The sequence below is a fragment of the Pristis pectinata genome, chromosome 7, assembly GCF_009764475.1.
Source record: "Pristis pectinata isolate sPriPec2 chromosome 7, sPriPec2.1.pri, whole genome shotgun sequence".
In the NCBI taxonomy this organism is placed as follows: Eukaryota; Metazoa; Chordata; class Chondrichthyes; order Rhinopristiformes; family Pristidae; genus Pristis; species Pristis pectinata.
The window spans coordinates 28,512,989-28,529,042 of NC_067411.1; the positions used below are offsets into that span (position 1 = coordinate 28,512,989).

The window sequence follows — 16,054 nt, forward strand, 5'->3', positions numbered from 1 at the left end:
GCCTTTTATTTGCATATTTAAATTACTTGATACTTAAGAATCAGAATCAGAATCATATTTATTATCACTGACTTATATGACATGGAATTTGTTGTTTTGCAGCAGCAGTACAGTGCAAAGACATAAAATTACTATAAATTACAAAAATAAATAAATAGTGCAAAGAAAGGAATAACAAGGTCATGTTCATGGGTTCATAAATCATTTAGAAATCTGATGGCAGAGGGGAAGAAGCTGTTCCTAAATCATTGAGTGTGGGTCTTCAGGCTCCTGTACTTCCTCCCCAATGGTAGTAATGAGAAGAGGGTGTGTCCTGGATGGTGAGAGTTCTTAGTGTACTCAAGAAGGCAGCATTCATCATTAAGGACCCTCACCATCTGGGCCGTGGCCTCTTCACGTTACTACCATCAGGGAGGAGGTACAGGAGCTTGAAGACCCACACTCAACATTTCAGGAACAGCTTCTTCTCCTCCGCCATCAGATTTCTGACTGGTCCATGAACCTATGAACACTACCTTCTTATTCCTCTTTTGCACTATTTATTTATTCTTGTAACTTATAATAATTTTTAGGTCTTTATGTCTTGCACTGTACTGCTGCTGCAAAACAACAAATTTCATGACATATGTCAGTGATAATAAACCTGATTCTGATGCTGTCTTCTTAAGGCACTGCCCCGTGAAGATGTCCTCAATGGTGGGGAGGGTTGTGCCCATGATGGAGCTGGCTGAGTCTATAACCCTCTGCAGCCTCTTACAATCCCATGCATTGGAGTTTACATTCCTGGCTGTAATGCAACCAGTCAGAATGCTCTCCACCGTACATTTATAGAAATTTATAGAAATCTATATATAGAAATTGCTTGTGATGACCTGTGCTTTGTTAGTTTTTCCTGAGGCAGCCATGCCAGTTACTTTCAGGATAGTCAGTACTATATCTGTCCCAGATGGTGTTCCCAGTTCCTGCAGGCCGCCACCAAGGTGGGCGGATTCTCCTCCCCAAATGCAGCCTCAGTATAACGTTGCAAGCCAAGTCCCTTCTCAACTGAATCCATCTGTTCCCTCCTTGTCTGCCTGACCCAGGACCCAGTTCTCTGCTACTTCCTCCGTAGATGCCTCTTCATTGGTCTCCCTGCTCAATAAACTTATTGGTTATGAAATTCCCAAAATGTTGTTTCTGCCAATAATTACCAAAAGAAACAAGAGAGAGAAACAATGTGAATATGAATAAAAAGAGAAAAGTACAGGAAAGAAAGCGAGGAAGGGAAATGGGAATTGAAGTTCTGGGAAAGAGTTGAAAAACTTGGGGTTGAGCAGCCAGAAAAGTATTGAAGTAAAGGCAGAATGACAGAAATAGGAGCAAGGAGAAGGAATAAGCCAAAGTGGTGAAGGGGATGGTGCAGGGGGTTGGCGGGAGAAAGAGAGGAGGCGACGGAAAAAGAAATGAGGAAAGAGAGAGATAGGAAGGAGAGAGAGAAAAAGATGGAGAGAAAGAGGGGGAGAGAGAGAAAGTGAAAAAGATAAGGGAAAGAGAGAGGAAGAGAAAGGAAAGTGAGGAAAATATAAATGGAAGAGAGTGAGAGGTAGAAATGAAGGGTCAGAACAAGCCAAAGTGGAGAGAAGAACTAGAAGCAAAGAGGAATAAGGGAGGAAGCAGAATGAATGGAAATAGAAATGCAGAGGTGAGGGAAAGTGAGAGATGTGGAAAGGGAGAAGTTAGAGGTCGAGGTAAGAAGGGAGGAGAGTAGGAGGGGTTGGCAGAGAGAGGAGACAGTAAGTGAAGGAAATGACCATAACCCCTTAACCTTTACCATAGCCTTGGAGAGGGATTGGAGCAGACGATATGGGAAAGTATTTAACTGGGGGAGGGGGAATTATGATGCTATTAGGCAGGAACTTGGGAGCATAAATTGAAAATAGATGTTCTTGGGGAAGTGCACAGCAAAAATGTGGAGGTTGTTTAGGGAGTACTTGCATAGGGTTCCAGATAGGTTTGTCCCATTGAGGCAGGGTGAGGATAATAGAGTGAAGGAACCGTGGTTCCAGAAAGTCAGGAAGCATGACATCCAGGGAAACTTGGCTGTGGGGATTCAGAATTGGCTCACCCATAGAAGACAGAGGCTGGTGGTAGATGGAGCATATTCTGCCTGGAGGTTGGTGACCAGTGGCGTTCCGCAGGAGTCTGTTCTGAGACCCCTGGCTCTTTGTGATTTTTACAAATGACTTGGATGAGGATGTGGAAGGGTGGGTTAGTACGTTTGCTGATGATACAAAGGTTGGTGGTGTTGTGGGTAGTGTTGAAGGTTGCTGTAGATTACAACAGGATATTGATAGAATGCAGAGCTGGGCTGAGAAGTGGCAGATGGAGTTCAACCCGGATAAGTGTGAAGTGATACACTTCAGGAGATCGAATTTGAAGGCAGAATACAAGGTTAATAGCAGGACTCTCAGCAGTGTGGAGGAACAGAAGGATCTTGGGGTCCATGTCCATAGATCCCTCAAGGTTGCTGCGCAGATCAATAGGCTTGTTAAGAAGGCGTATGGTATGTTGGCCTTCATTAGTCGGGGTATTGAGTTCAAGAACCATGAGGTGATGTTGCAGCTCTATAGAACTCTGGTTAGACGACACTTGGAGTATTGTATTCAGTTCTGGTTGCCTCATTTTTGGAAGGATGTGGAAACTTTAGAGATGGTGCAGAGGAGACTTACCAGGATGTTGCCTAGATTAGAGATCATGTCTCATGAGGATAGGTTGAGTGAGCTCGGGCTTTTCTCTTTGGAGAGAAGGAAGATAAGAGGTGACTTGACAGAGATATACAAGATGATAAGAGATGATTGAGTGGACAGTCAGAGACTTTTTCCCAGGGTGACAATGGCTAACACGAGGGGACATAATTTTAAGGTGATTGGAGGAAGATATAAGGGGATGTCAGGGGTAAGTTTTTTACACAGAGAGTGGTGGGTGTGTGGAATGCACTGCCGGCAGAGGTTGTGGGGGCAGATACGTTAGGAACATTTAAGAGACCCTTAGATAGACACATGAATGATAGAGAAATGGGGGGCTATGTGGGAGGGAAGGGTTAGATAGAACTTAGAGCAGGATAAAATGTCGGCACAACATTGTGGGCCGAAGGACCTGTACTGTCCTGTAACGTTCTATGTTCTATGAAGAACGAAAGCAGGCAGAGGTGAAGAGTAAATGAGAGAAAGAAACAGAACTTAAAGGAGTATGAAAAGAAAGTTAAACAGTGAGTGGGAAGTGAACAGAAGCAAAAAAGAGAGTGTGAAAATGAAAAAGAAAAGAATGTTATTGCAGATTACAGATGCCTTTCTAACAAAAAGGTCTCCGTGACATTGTATGCTTTTTTCTACAAATATCAGATGTACGTACCTAACAATAATACTTTCATATTTTCAAATCTTTTATCAGATTCATCTAACACTACTTTTCTTTACTTCTTACAGTGGGAAGAAATCAGTGAGGTTGATGAGAATTACAGTCCCATACACACATACCAGGTATGTAATGTTATGGAGCAAAACCAGAACAACTGGTTGCAGACTAACTGGATCTCCAATGAAGGAGCCAACCGTATTTTCATTGAGCTGAAGTTCACATTACGGGACTGCAACAGTCTCCCCGGAGGCCTCGGCACTTGTAAAGAGACATTTAATGTGTATCATTTTGAATCGGATGATGAAGATGGGAGATACATCAGAGAGAACCAGTACACTAAAATTGACACAATAGCAGCAGATGAAAGTTTCACCGAGCTTGATCTCGGAGATCGAGTCATGAAGTTAAACACAGAGGTCCGAGAGGTTGGCCCCCTGTCTAAAAAGGGATTCTACCTCGCCTTTCAGGATGTTGGTGCCTGCATTGCTTTGGTCTCCGTGCGAGTGTACTACAAGAAATGTCCATCTACATTCCGTAACCTTGCTATCTTTGAAGATACGATCACAGGAGCTGATTCATCTTCACTGGTGGAGGTGCCAGGTACATGTGTCAACAATTCAATACAAGATGACACTCCAAAAATGTACTGCAGTGCTGATGGGGAGTGGTTGGTTCCGATTGGGAGGTGCATGTGCAAAGAAGGCTATGAAGAGCGAGACAACGCTTGTCAAGGTAATTTAAACTGTAACTAGTTGGGTACTGCTGTAACCAAAGAATATAGCAACCAAAGTGGCATTAAGGCATGCTGGAATTGTATCTCTTGTATGACCACTTAGTGCAGCTTGGAATTAACAATGACATAAAAAGCTGGCTCCAGAACCAGGGCTTGGTTTCTGTGTGTGCTCTTTGTATGGCGTTGTGCAGGCCCTTGCATTGGTGAGTGAGAAGGTTCAAGAAGTAACTAAAGCAGAATGGAACATGCGCCAAGCTTGCTGGCATCTCTCTCCTTTGTGCTTCTGATACCTTTTGTTCACAAGTGTGTTTGGCACGGCATCTTCTAAGAGTCAAGAGGCTGTAATTTCTAGATAATTTTTCAGTTCAGGTTGTATGAGATGCTGTCTGTAGCAGCCTTGGGATGATGTGTCTGAGCACATATATGGTGAAAAATGTCTGCCAGAGGCAGAACCTTTACCCATTTGCACTCTGGCCTTCCAGATTATGAAGCATTAACCTTTGCCACCAAAGCTTTGCTATTAATCCTGTTTTTTTTTCTATTGATGTAGGGGATGCGTAACAAAATAAACAGTTGCTAACCCCGAAAATTATACACACAGATTTACAAAGTGCACATGGGCCACTTTCTAACTTCATTCCCCTTGCTCTTGAAAAAAATAATCTTCCTGTTTTTGAACAAGGTAACTGACTAATTCTGTGTGCAGTCATTTCTGTCATCTCTATCTAATATACATCAATTGTTCCACCTGCTACTGGGGAACTATTTTTCAAACCACAAGTCAAAGCCCAACCCCATTAACAAAGAAAGATGCATAGCACAAGATATAGAGAAAAAAATGTTTATTATTCTTTGATTCTTGAGGATTACAATTATTATAGGAAACAGACTGAGATCCGGATCAGGTGGTGAGGGTTTAAATGTGTCTCATGAAATGATCACCTTTGACCCACTAGAATGCATGTTTATTGGAAGTTTAATGTTTTTTTGCTCTCAGACACTGTTTTGATTCATCCTTGGAATGTGAGCTTCACCACTGAGACCAGCCTTTCGGGCACAGTCTATCTTGTCCTGCAGAGATGCTCCTGAACTCATGCTCATGCAGAGTGATTTGAAACAGGTGTATTGCTTGACCAATACAGGGGCATTTGGGTGTCAATCACATTGGTTAACTGTGGTAATCACCACTGACATAATGATGGTAAAGTTCTGTCTCCAGCCCATGTTGCTGAACTGGTTCTGATTTTGTGATGTAAAAAGAGAAAATGTTGGAGGTACTCAGCAGGTCAGGCAGCATCTGTGGGAAGAGAAACAGAGATAATGTTTCAGGTCAAAGACCCTCCGCCAGGACTGGTAAGGAGAGAAAAGAAACTCGTTAAACTGCAGAGAGGGTGGTGGAGGGGATGTCTCTGATAGGGTAAAACTGAGGTGACCATGGGGATAAGCTATGAACAAGGTTGTCTGGTCTGTGAGTGAATGGGAGTAGTTGGAGAGTGAGAACATGGACAAAAGAATATAAAGCAGGGAGACGTGGCCACAGGTCAGGCTGGGAATGTCCTCCACTCCCAGAGCCGGAAAAAAAAAAGGAAAAATGCAATCAAACAAGCTGAACCAGTATCACAGAGAGACAACTTGGAGTGGAGGACATACTCAGAATCTGCGGGGCATGTCTCCCTGCTTTGCATTCTTTTGTCTATGTTCACCGGTTTTACCCTGTCAGAGACATCCACCTCCCCACTCTCCCTGAAGCTTGTCTCCTTTCCAGTTCTGGCGGAGGGTCTTTGATCTGAAACATTATCTCTGTTTCTCTTTCCACAGATGCTGCCTGACCTGTTGAGTATTTCCAGCATTTTCTGTTGGTGTTTTAGATTTCCAGCATCTGCTGTTTTCATTTGACTTTTTTTTTAGATTTTCACAAGCTTTTATAACGGTCCAACAACTTCATGTTCTCTGTTCCTGAGGTCATTTCATTACCACATATTTTATTCTAGATTCAAACTATCACCTTTCTTCAGACTATTAATTCAGGACTTTGGTTAACTAATCCAGTAACAAAACCATATCTCAATCCAAGAATTAACTATAACAAATGATAATTGACAGTAGATTATTACATAGCATAACAGTACAGTTTATAATAGAAGTAAGTGGTGATTCTTTGTTACTACATGGACATTTGGGGAAACTCACTCAGAAGAAGCACATTTCAAACATCTGGCTGAAATATTGTGGTTTCAACTGACCAAAGTTCAGTCCCCGTGAGTATGTATTTTTTTTCGAGAAGCATTAGATTGCAGAATTATCCCATTTGGCGTACATAATCGAAGTATCTAAGAAGGCAGGTAAAAAATGCTTCAAAGTTTATCTGATAGAACTCCACAAATCTAACAACCTGAAAATACTCTCAAATTTTTTACATCCTACAATTGTCTACATCCTACATTTGACCTGTTGGTTGATACTTAAATCTCTGAATGTTCAGAAATCATGGGATTTGTTTTCCACCAGTAAACAGTAGAAGATCTCGTCTGAATTCCTTGTGACAGAGCAGCTTTTGGATTATAGATAAATTTGGATTTTACATCATTGTCTACCCAACGTAGTTTGTAAATGTTATTTCTGTGTTATAAACTCTAGGAAACTGCATAATATTTAAGAACAGAAATATAATTTCTTTGGTGATTAACGTGTAAATATTTCATGAAGAGTCTCTTATTCCAAAAGATTCAGATTTCATCTGTTTTTGGACTTTGGATATTTGACTGGATTTTATTTACTGTATAAATGACCAGTTTTCTGAAGTAGCCATTTATATATTTTGAAGTGTACTCTAATATCTGTGTATCTCTTTAGCTTTATAGACAGCAGATGGAAGTGAGTGTTGTACCAATAAGTAATGAAAACCCAAAAGTACAGGGTGTTACATGTTTCCTCCCAGTCTACACATTTGTATCATGGCCACATGTAAAAGAAGGATGCTTACTAAAAGGAGGAAGTACTTCATGACGTTAGAAGAGTTTGAAAACAGTGTCAAGACATTTAATTTGGTATGTGGAAGATAACTGATAAACTAGTATAACTTGGATAGTATAGGTCCAGACAGACTGCAGACTATAATGAGCAAGGAAAGAGATATCAGACACGCAAGTCTCTGCTATCCTTCTATTTATAAGGACTGAGGGAATAAATTCAGAGAAGCATGGTTCAGTTAACTTAATGTCAGTGATAGGAAAGACATGGAACTTTTATTGAAAGATCCAAAAATACAGTCAAGAATTATCAGTAAGAATTTCAAATGGCTTGACTAACACTTCATTCTTTGAAATGATTGAGGAAAATACACAAAATTAATGTCGATGTTGTGTATTTGGACTTTCAAAGGCCACATCAACTGAGGTTGCAGCTTGTGACGTCAGAAAACAAGGAGCAGAACAGTACAAAGCAGCACTGTAGTGTAGCGGTTAGTGTAACGCTATTACAGCGTCAGCGACCTGGGTTCAATTTCAGCTGCTGTCTATAAGGAGTTTGTACGTTCTCCCCGTGTCTGCGTGGGTTTCCTCTGGGTGCTCCGTTTCCTCCCACATTCCAAAGACATATGGGTTAGACCTGTGAGCATGCTATGTTGGCGCCGGAAGTGTGGCGACACTTGCGGGCTGCCCCCAGAACACTTTACCACAAAGATGCATTTCACTGTGTGTTTTGATGTACATGTGACTAATAAAGAAATATCTTATAGAATGGTTAACAAATAGGCTATGAAACAGAAAGCAGTATGCTGTGATTATAGGTCTTTGTCAGGGAAGCAGTTTTCCATGAGAATTGGTGCTGGTACCAATGTTGTTCCCTGTTTACATAAACGATTTGACCATGGGAATTAGAATGTCAAGTCAAAATTTGCACTGATAAATTGGGGAATGTGGTCAATGCTGAGACAAAATATAAGGGATAGAATTGGTTTTGCACATAAAAACATACTGTACATAGAAGTGGCACTCTAGAGGACCCACTGTGGTTATAATTACAAGCACAGTGGAGTAACTTCTAACACACAAATTGTGCAAGATATCATGCATATGAACGTTAGGAATCTAAGGATCTGATGGGTAATTGTGTATGAAATAACAACAGGATCTAATACCACAAGAAACACAGACTTACTAACCGATCTCCCATCCTGGGTGCAGCTGACTGGTTCACCCTCCATTCACTTTTAAACCAAACTATTACACAAATAAATTCCTTCAGGTCCTCTTCTCCATTCTTCCTGTTCTGCTGAACATGGAAGTTGCAATGCCTGGTAGTGTGTATGCATAATAACTGTGATGTGGGAATGCATGCATGAAAAGATTTACAAGGTGGCTACGCGTACATGAAAATATTTCTGTGGGGCAGTCCATGCACAAAACATTGCAATATACATCACATGCACGAAAAACTGCATTGTGATAGATCATGCATGAGGAACTCCAGTGTGACAGATAATGAATGCAAAACTGTAGTTTGCAAACCATGAAAAACTGCAGATTGACCGAAATGGATGAACAAAGAGGATCCACAATGGCGCAGCTAGTAGAACCACTGCCTCAATGCACCAGAGACCCGGGTCCAATCCTGACCTCAGGTGCTGTCTGTGTGGAGTTTGCATATTCTCCTTGTGACCACGTGGGTTTCTCCTGGGTGCTCTGGTTTCCTCCAACATCCCAAAGATGTGTAGGTTGGTAGATTAATTGGCCACTGTAAGGTGCCCCAAGTGCCCCTTGTATGTAGGTGAGGGGTAGAATCTGGGGTGGGGGGGGGAGTTGATGGGAACGTGGGGAGAATAAAATTAGATTAATATAAACAGGTGCTCGATGGCCAGTACAGACGTAGTGACTCTTGGACTCCATGGACTAACGTTGCAAATTAGCGAAAGTATAGGTGGCGTGGCATAGCCTATGGTGACCATTGGAGGAGGGTGCTTTTGGCTGCAAAGGCTGACAAGTAGACATGGATTCTGAGAATGTGATTGAACATGTAAAATGAAATGACTTAAATATATGATTGCTAAATTTACATCAGAGATGGTGAGGTAAATATCTAATGACATATGCAGTTCAACAGGGTTCAATGAAACCTCAATGGCAATATGCATTTCCTTTAAGCTGGAGTGAGAACTTTAAAACATTGGAACTGGGCAGTTATTTATTGATGTTGCACATGGGGTGTCAAGATCAATTGGAGTTTTCACTGCGACAAAGTGAAGGGGTTGGGGAGGGTTGGATTAGGGCATGTTAACATAATCCTCTTCCTAATGTAAACCATTTATTTTGTTCTTATTTTGGCATTTCCTTACACATTTCCATGTCTACATTTGTAACAAGAACTGTCTGTATAAGCATGTCAGATTTTAGCTCTGTCCAATCACCAATGATGACGCATTGGTGCCTTCACTAGCAGGAGGATACAATTGTAGTGTGGCAATCTTAAATGGAATCTTTCCCGTGTACATTTAGTTATTGGAAGGTATCAAGGAAAAAAATACAGAGTGCAATATTATGTAAAATAAACTATTAAACTATTTCATCCAGCATTCTTATAGTTCTTGTGACTAAGCCACAACAGTAATAAAAAGTAACAGATGCTGAAATCATTAGAAAAATATTTGATTATATTCTTTCATTAAGCTTAAATGCTGTGAATTTGAAAGCTTAAATTTTCAGTTGTAAGGGACTTGTTTCGCTTCACTTGACGGCAAGTCACCTCCTATTGTTTTTTTTTGTTTTCTCTGCATCAACCAAACATAAACCATTCTGCTCGAAGTACAGACTGCCATAACACACCACAAGTTGCATTCAGTGACTTCAGTCATTCTGTGATACGTTGCTGCTGGTGTCTTCATGGAGAAGGTTGCAGCTGTGGAGTAGGTAATCTCAGCAAATTTTTTATTGGGCCGTTCAGTGTTGGATCACAGATTTTTTTCCATGCTTTGACAATGCAATTTATTCAGGATCGCAGTCTGGTGATTGTGTTCATGTGACTTCCTCTGTTTACAGATGTGGTTCAGTTCCTTACAGGAATTTGCTATGGTGGCAGTTTGTCTTTCATTGGTTCACTGATGTGGGTTTTGTTGGCAACACCACCATTTATTTTGCATCCCTCATTGCCCTGATAAAACTGATTGACTTCAGTAAGCAGCTAATAAGTCATCAAGTTATGCAGGAATGGAGTCACTTATAAACTGGAATACAGCACAAGAAAACAGGAGCAGGAGTAGGCCAGCAAGCCTCCAATCCTACTTCACCATTCTATGTCGTTGCGGCTGATCTGCCCCAAGCCTCGACTTTCTCTGTGCCAGATGGACACAATCCTCAAAACCCTGACTTTTTACAAAAATATGCTGTACATTCTGCCTCCTTGTTAAATCCCTCCAGTGACCCAGCCTCCACAACCCACCGGTGTAGAGAATTCCGGAGATTCACCACCCTATGTGGGATTGGTTAATGTTATTATGTAATTTTCTTTTGTTTGGGAGCAATTGCTGAGTACAGGAAGTTTTATAAACAATTCGTTTCATGATATCAAATTCCAGATCTTCAGCTGCAGTGCAGCCGGTTAGTCAGAGTGCGAGAATCAGGAGTGGAAGGTGGACAAAGGTGTTGCTGCATTGACAGTGCGGTTACTTTTGGGTGTGTGCTGTCTTGCTGTGCAAGTGTGAAGCAGTGTTGTGTCCATGTGATGTGATGTTCCAACCCCTGTGCCGCAGTTGTTTATCTGAGGGTTGCTGAAAGAAAATGCCATAGCACTCTGTTGTCTTCTTTGAGTAAAGCTTTCAGCTTTTGTGCCTTTTTTTGTGCCTGAGTGCTTACCTCTAGAAAGATGCCAACCAGTTTTATTTCCAGCTTGGTACCAGGAGGAGGCAGAGGAGAGCTGCGCTGAGGATTGTAAGAACATCTACCATATGTTGTTAAGTTGGCAGTCTGAGTGTAATGTAGTCTGAAATTTAGTTCCACTTCCTTGCAGGCTTGTCACAGAGCAGAAAAGAAATCTTGCCTTTATATGGAGACACAGGAGACTGCAGATGCTGGAATCTGGAGTAACAAACAATCTGCTGGAGGAACTTAACAGGTCGAGCAGCATCTGTGGGAGGTAAGGAACTGTTAACGTTTCGGGTTGAAAGCCTGCATCATGAGTCCTGATGCAGGGTTTTGACTTGAAATTTCAATAGTTCCTTACGTCCCACAGATGCTGCTTGACCGCTGAGTTCCTCCAGCAGATAGTTTGTTAGATGCATTTATATTGCGTCTTTCAGTATCTCCAAAAAAGGTTTTGAAGCGTATTCAGTATTGGAATGAAGCAAGAAGGATGGAAGACCTGTGCATAGCTGGATGCAGTACACCACAATGAGATAATGACCAGGTAATTAGCTGGATATTTACTCTGCTCTGAATGGTCCCATGAGGTCTTTGATATCTTTCTGAGGAATCCTATGGGATCTGAAGTCAGAGGGTTCCTAGGTTCCCTCAGCTGGCATTTGGCAGCAGGTATCTGCTCTGCCATGTGCTAACAGTTACAGCCTGCATCTGGGAATTTCTACCCTGTATTACTACCCTTTTCATCCAAATTCCCCATGCCTTCATGTAAGGCAGAGTCTGCTAATGGGTTGAGATGTCCTTTGAAGCTCTTAAAAATCTTTCAGAATTTCTGCCTCCTTACTGTGACTATCATTTTACTCATCCCCTGTCACTTTAATTTTATTCTTGATTTCCACTGCACACGTGTTCTCAGAATCTACAGCTGAATCTCTGCCAGTGAGTGCTGTGGGTACCTGCAATCTTGCAACTGAGGCTGTCTAAAGTCTGTCTGTAGCCACTTGTTCAAACCAGCCAAGGCAAATCCAGAGCCATGACTTTCACCCGATTGGCTCCTTCAACCGATCAATTTGCAGGAGAAGGGTTTTCTGTATTTGCATATTGCAAGGACACCTGAAATGTCACATCAGGGGGAATGCAGTCATTGTGCTGTGACACTGGTGGGTTTATACTTCAGGGGACACATTGGTCCGCCAGCAAGGAGGAAGGATCAATTTAAAATCCCAGTGATATTGGAGAAGCAGAAAACTTGCACTGTGACCTCAATGGCAGATTTCAGCCAGTATCCAACAGTGGTGTTGTAGCACCATGACACAATTGGTAGAATCGTTGTCTCACAGCTCCAGAGACCCGGGTTCAGGTCTGTATGGAGTTTGCACGTTCTTCCTGTGATTGCATGGGTTTCCTCTGGAAGTTCCCGTTTCCTCCCACATCCCAAAGATGAACAGGTAGGTTAACTGGCTGTGTAAATTGGCCCTATTGTGCAGATAAGTGGTAGAATCTGGGGGAGCTGTTGGGAATATGGGGAGAGTAAGATGTGGGGATTGGTGTAAATGGTGGTTGATGAACGTAATGGATAGAAGGACTTGTTCTGTGTGTGTGACTCTCTGATCCTTGGACTGTATTTGGTAGAATCCATGGTTAGAACATGGAACATAGAACAGTACAGCACAGGAACAGACCCTTTGGCACATGATATTGTGCCAAACTAATTAAGCTAATGATACCCAATCCCTTCTGCCTGCACATGATCCATATCCCTCCATGTGCCTACCTAAAAGCTACATAAATGCCTCTATCATATCTGCCTCCACCACCACACCTGGCAGAGCATTCGAGGCACCCACCACTCTCTGTGTAAAAAAACCTGCCCCGCACATCTCCTTTGAACTTTTCCCCTCTTACCTTAAATGCATGTCCTCCAGTATTAGACATTTGGTGTGGGTGAGAGAGATCACCCCAACTCTGGAGGCCTTGGTCAGGACAGAAGACATGCCCTCTTTCCATGGGGCAAGAAGTCTTTCAGGCAGATTGTGTTGTGGCAGAGGAAGCATGAAAAATGTGAAACCTTGGGTTCAAAGCCCAAGAACATGGTACAGTGCTAAAGGAATTATAATAATCATGAACATGTGGCCAAAGTCTGAGTGTAAATCATTCAATCCTGTCTCCCACATTGCCTCATGCTGAACACCCCACTGCTCACCTCCCCACAGGTGTCAATTAGGACTCCTGATTAACATTAATATGCCTCAAGTCATGCATCCTCACCTCCACCACCATCCCCCGCACATGGTCCACACCCAGACCACATTACGTGCCACTCACCCAACTTGTTGCCAGACCTCCTTCCATCTCTCTCGTCAGAGGAAGTGGCACACAACTGGTGTCTGTACCTCCAGATCTGTGGCCCACTGGCCTGGAGGAGAGACCATGGACAGGGAGTAGTGAAGACGAATGTGTACTCCCATTTACTGTTGGTCCTCACATCCTACCTCCACCTCAGTTCACAATCTCTTCAGACTGTGTGAGGAAGCACTGATCACTTGTCCCCCCAGCTCCCACTCACCTTTGTCTTCCCAACAGCCAAGTAGCAGAAGTTGATCAGTAGGCACCTGTCACTCAGTCTGCCACAGAGCCATCTGCTCAGGTATTGGTACTTGGACGCTGTAAGGGTTGATTTGGATATAGACAACACGAGTGATGGTGTGTAGCCAGGGCAGAGCGAAAGTGTAGCCTGGTGTCCAGCCCTGTTACAATGGACCCAGATAGATTGATCAGTCTGCTGACGAAGCTCGACAGATGCACAAAGAAATAGTCAGTGCATTGGCATGCTGACTTGAAAGCATGCAATGAAAGTCAAGGTGTCCATCTCTAAGCTTGCAAAAGCTTTGCACAGACCCTCAATCCCATCATTTCCAGTGTGGGAATGGTGACCAGCTTCCTTTCGAAACTTGTGAATCCAACCATAAGCACGTGTTGACTGAAATCTAACATCTGCCTGAGCACAGGCAGAAGCCATCGGTATTTGAGCGTTACAGTGGAAGATGAGATCAGTCTCAGACAGAAGCCATCCTGATAACAATATTCAAAGGGATTTTGAGCATTCTGGCACCCAACAATTTGCTCTCTCCTCAATTGTTCTGGCATTGCCAGGGAACAGTGTCAGGGGTCCATGAAGAACGAAGCTGCCCTCCTCTCTCAGGACTACAGCGCTTCTTATCCCCACACTGCCACTCAGTCAGTGCCAGGCCAGACTGCTCTTGTTGATGATGAAGTGATGCTTCTATACCCAGAGATGCTTGTGGTTATCCATCAAGACCACTGCCAGCCCCCTCCAGGGCTAGAGAGCAGCCTTACACCAGCTTTGTTGGCCACTGGGTGGGGAGACGGCACAGGGAAGAACAATAGGGCAAGAGGAGGATATATTGATGATAAACTCAACTGTGTGTATTAATATGGTTTGGAAAATTGGTTTTGTTTATTTTTCTGTTTATTAATCATGGGCAAGGAAAGATTGAGATGATGATCAACAGAGAGAAGGTTTATTGGGAACTGAGCAGTTTGTAGATGATACATGCAACAACAGTGGTGTATGGTGGTGGGGCGAGGAATGTTCAGGGGAGCGGAATTGTGTCAATCAAACTGGTTGCTTTGTCTTGGGTGATATCAAGCTTCTTGAGTTTTATTGGATTTCCACTTATTTGATAAGTGGAAGGTGTTCCATCATATTCCTAACATGTGTCTTGTGGATACCAGATGTCTCTGTGAAGCCAGGGGTTGGGTCACTCAGTTCAGAATACCCAGCACTGAGCTGACTTTATAGCCACTTGTGGGTGGTCCAGTTGAAGTTCTAGTCATCTGGATGATCCAATGGATGTTGATGGGGGAATAGTTGCACATGGTCACATTTATCCACCCATTTTTGAATGTGATCCAGATCTTGCTGCGTGTGGACACCTAGTGCTTCAGTCTCTGAGGGGTAGTGATTCGATCCAGGCAAGTCTTCGCCAAAACTGCAATGCCACCAGCCTCTTCCTGCCTGTTGGGTTCCTAATGGTGCTGCTTTTCCTCATCCTCCCCTTTTCTTTCCCCAGACCCCCACATCTTTGTCAGGTCTTGGAGCCCAACTGACTGGGGCACTGCTCTGCATATTAAGATAAATTTATCATCCTTTTACCCTTATTTGCTCTGCCTGTCCTTTTGCTCCTTAATGCTGTAATCGGCTGATTGTCTTGGCAAGAGCTGGGGGGGTGGAAGTTGAGTGTGGAGCAGTTCTGACCCTGTTGTGTGGGAGCTGGTGTGTCTGCAGAATAATCCAGATGTTTAAGAGGAGCAGAAAGGAGAGGGTGTCTCCTTAAACATTTCTCCTTGGTCAAGTTGATGTGGGGATGCACTCCAAGAAAACCTACTGTGGATCCAGCCTACTGTTTAGGGTATTACTTCTTGTCCATCCTGTAGTCATCCTGTATCCATCCCTACCCATCCTGCAGTAATCCTGGAAAATCTACTGTCGATCCAACCTACTGTTTAGGGTATTACTCTCTACCCATCCTGTAGCCCAGTTCAGTGTCTACTTCAAGCTACAGAACTCTCACTACTTCAGAAAATCCAGTGTTATACAATAATTGAACTCCAGCCAATGTGCACAATCAAATCTCCTTGCAATCACTTGCCAACAACCCTTCAGTTATCAAAGAACCCTTTCAGCAATGGAGGTGGAAGGAGCCTTATTGATCCTCCTGCTTCTAAATGCCTTCACTCTGTACAGCTAATATATGGGATTAGTTGAATTTGTGTAGTCTAGTGTCAGAGCACCGGGATGTTATCAGCGTTGCACAAGGATTGATATCACAATCTATAACTCTTTCCACTTCAGTGGAAGGTGTGAGTTGAGCTAAAAACCAGTGCAGGTAACTTGCACCAGCGCTTCAAACCACATCTGTACTGTCAGCAACCAAAGTACAGGCACTGTTCACCCAATTTTGGTCTGCGAGAAGCAGACGTGCAAGCTCTTTGTTCACCCTATTTGTCTTTTTAACTTTACGAATAAATAATTCTTGGTAGTATTTAATGGTTT

At 42.9% G+C, this 16,054-nt stretch overlaps 1 protein-coding gene across 1 annotated transcript in view; it reads left to right on the plus strand.

Annotated features, from left to right (window-relative positions):
- The window catches only part of LOC127572305 (ephrin type-A receptor 5-like), a 250,984-nt gene that overhangs the window by 55,674 nt on the left and 179,256 nt on the right, over positions 1-16,054 (plus strand). The window contains 1 exon segment of the mRNA XM_052019383.1: positions 3,465-4,128. Within this exon segment, the coding sequence (XP_051875343.1) occupies positions 3,465-4,128 (664 nt within the window).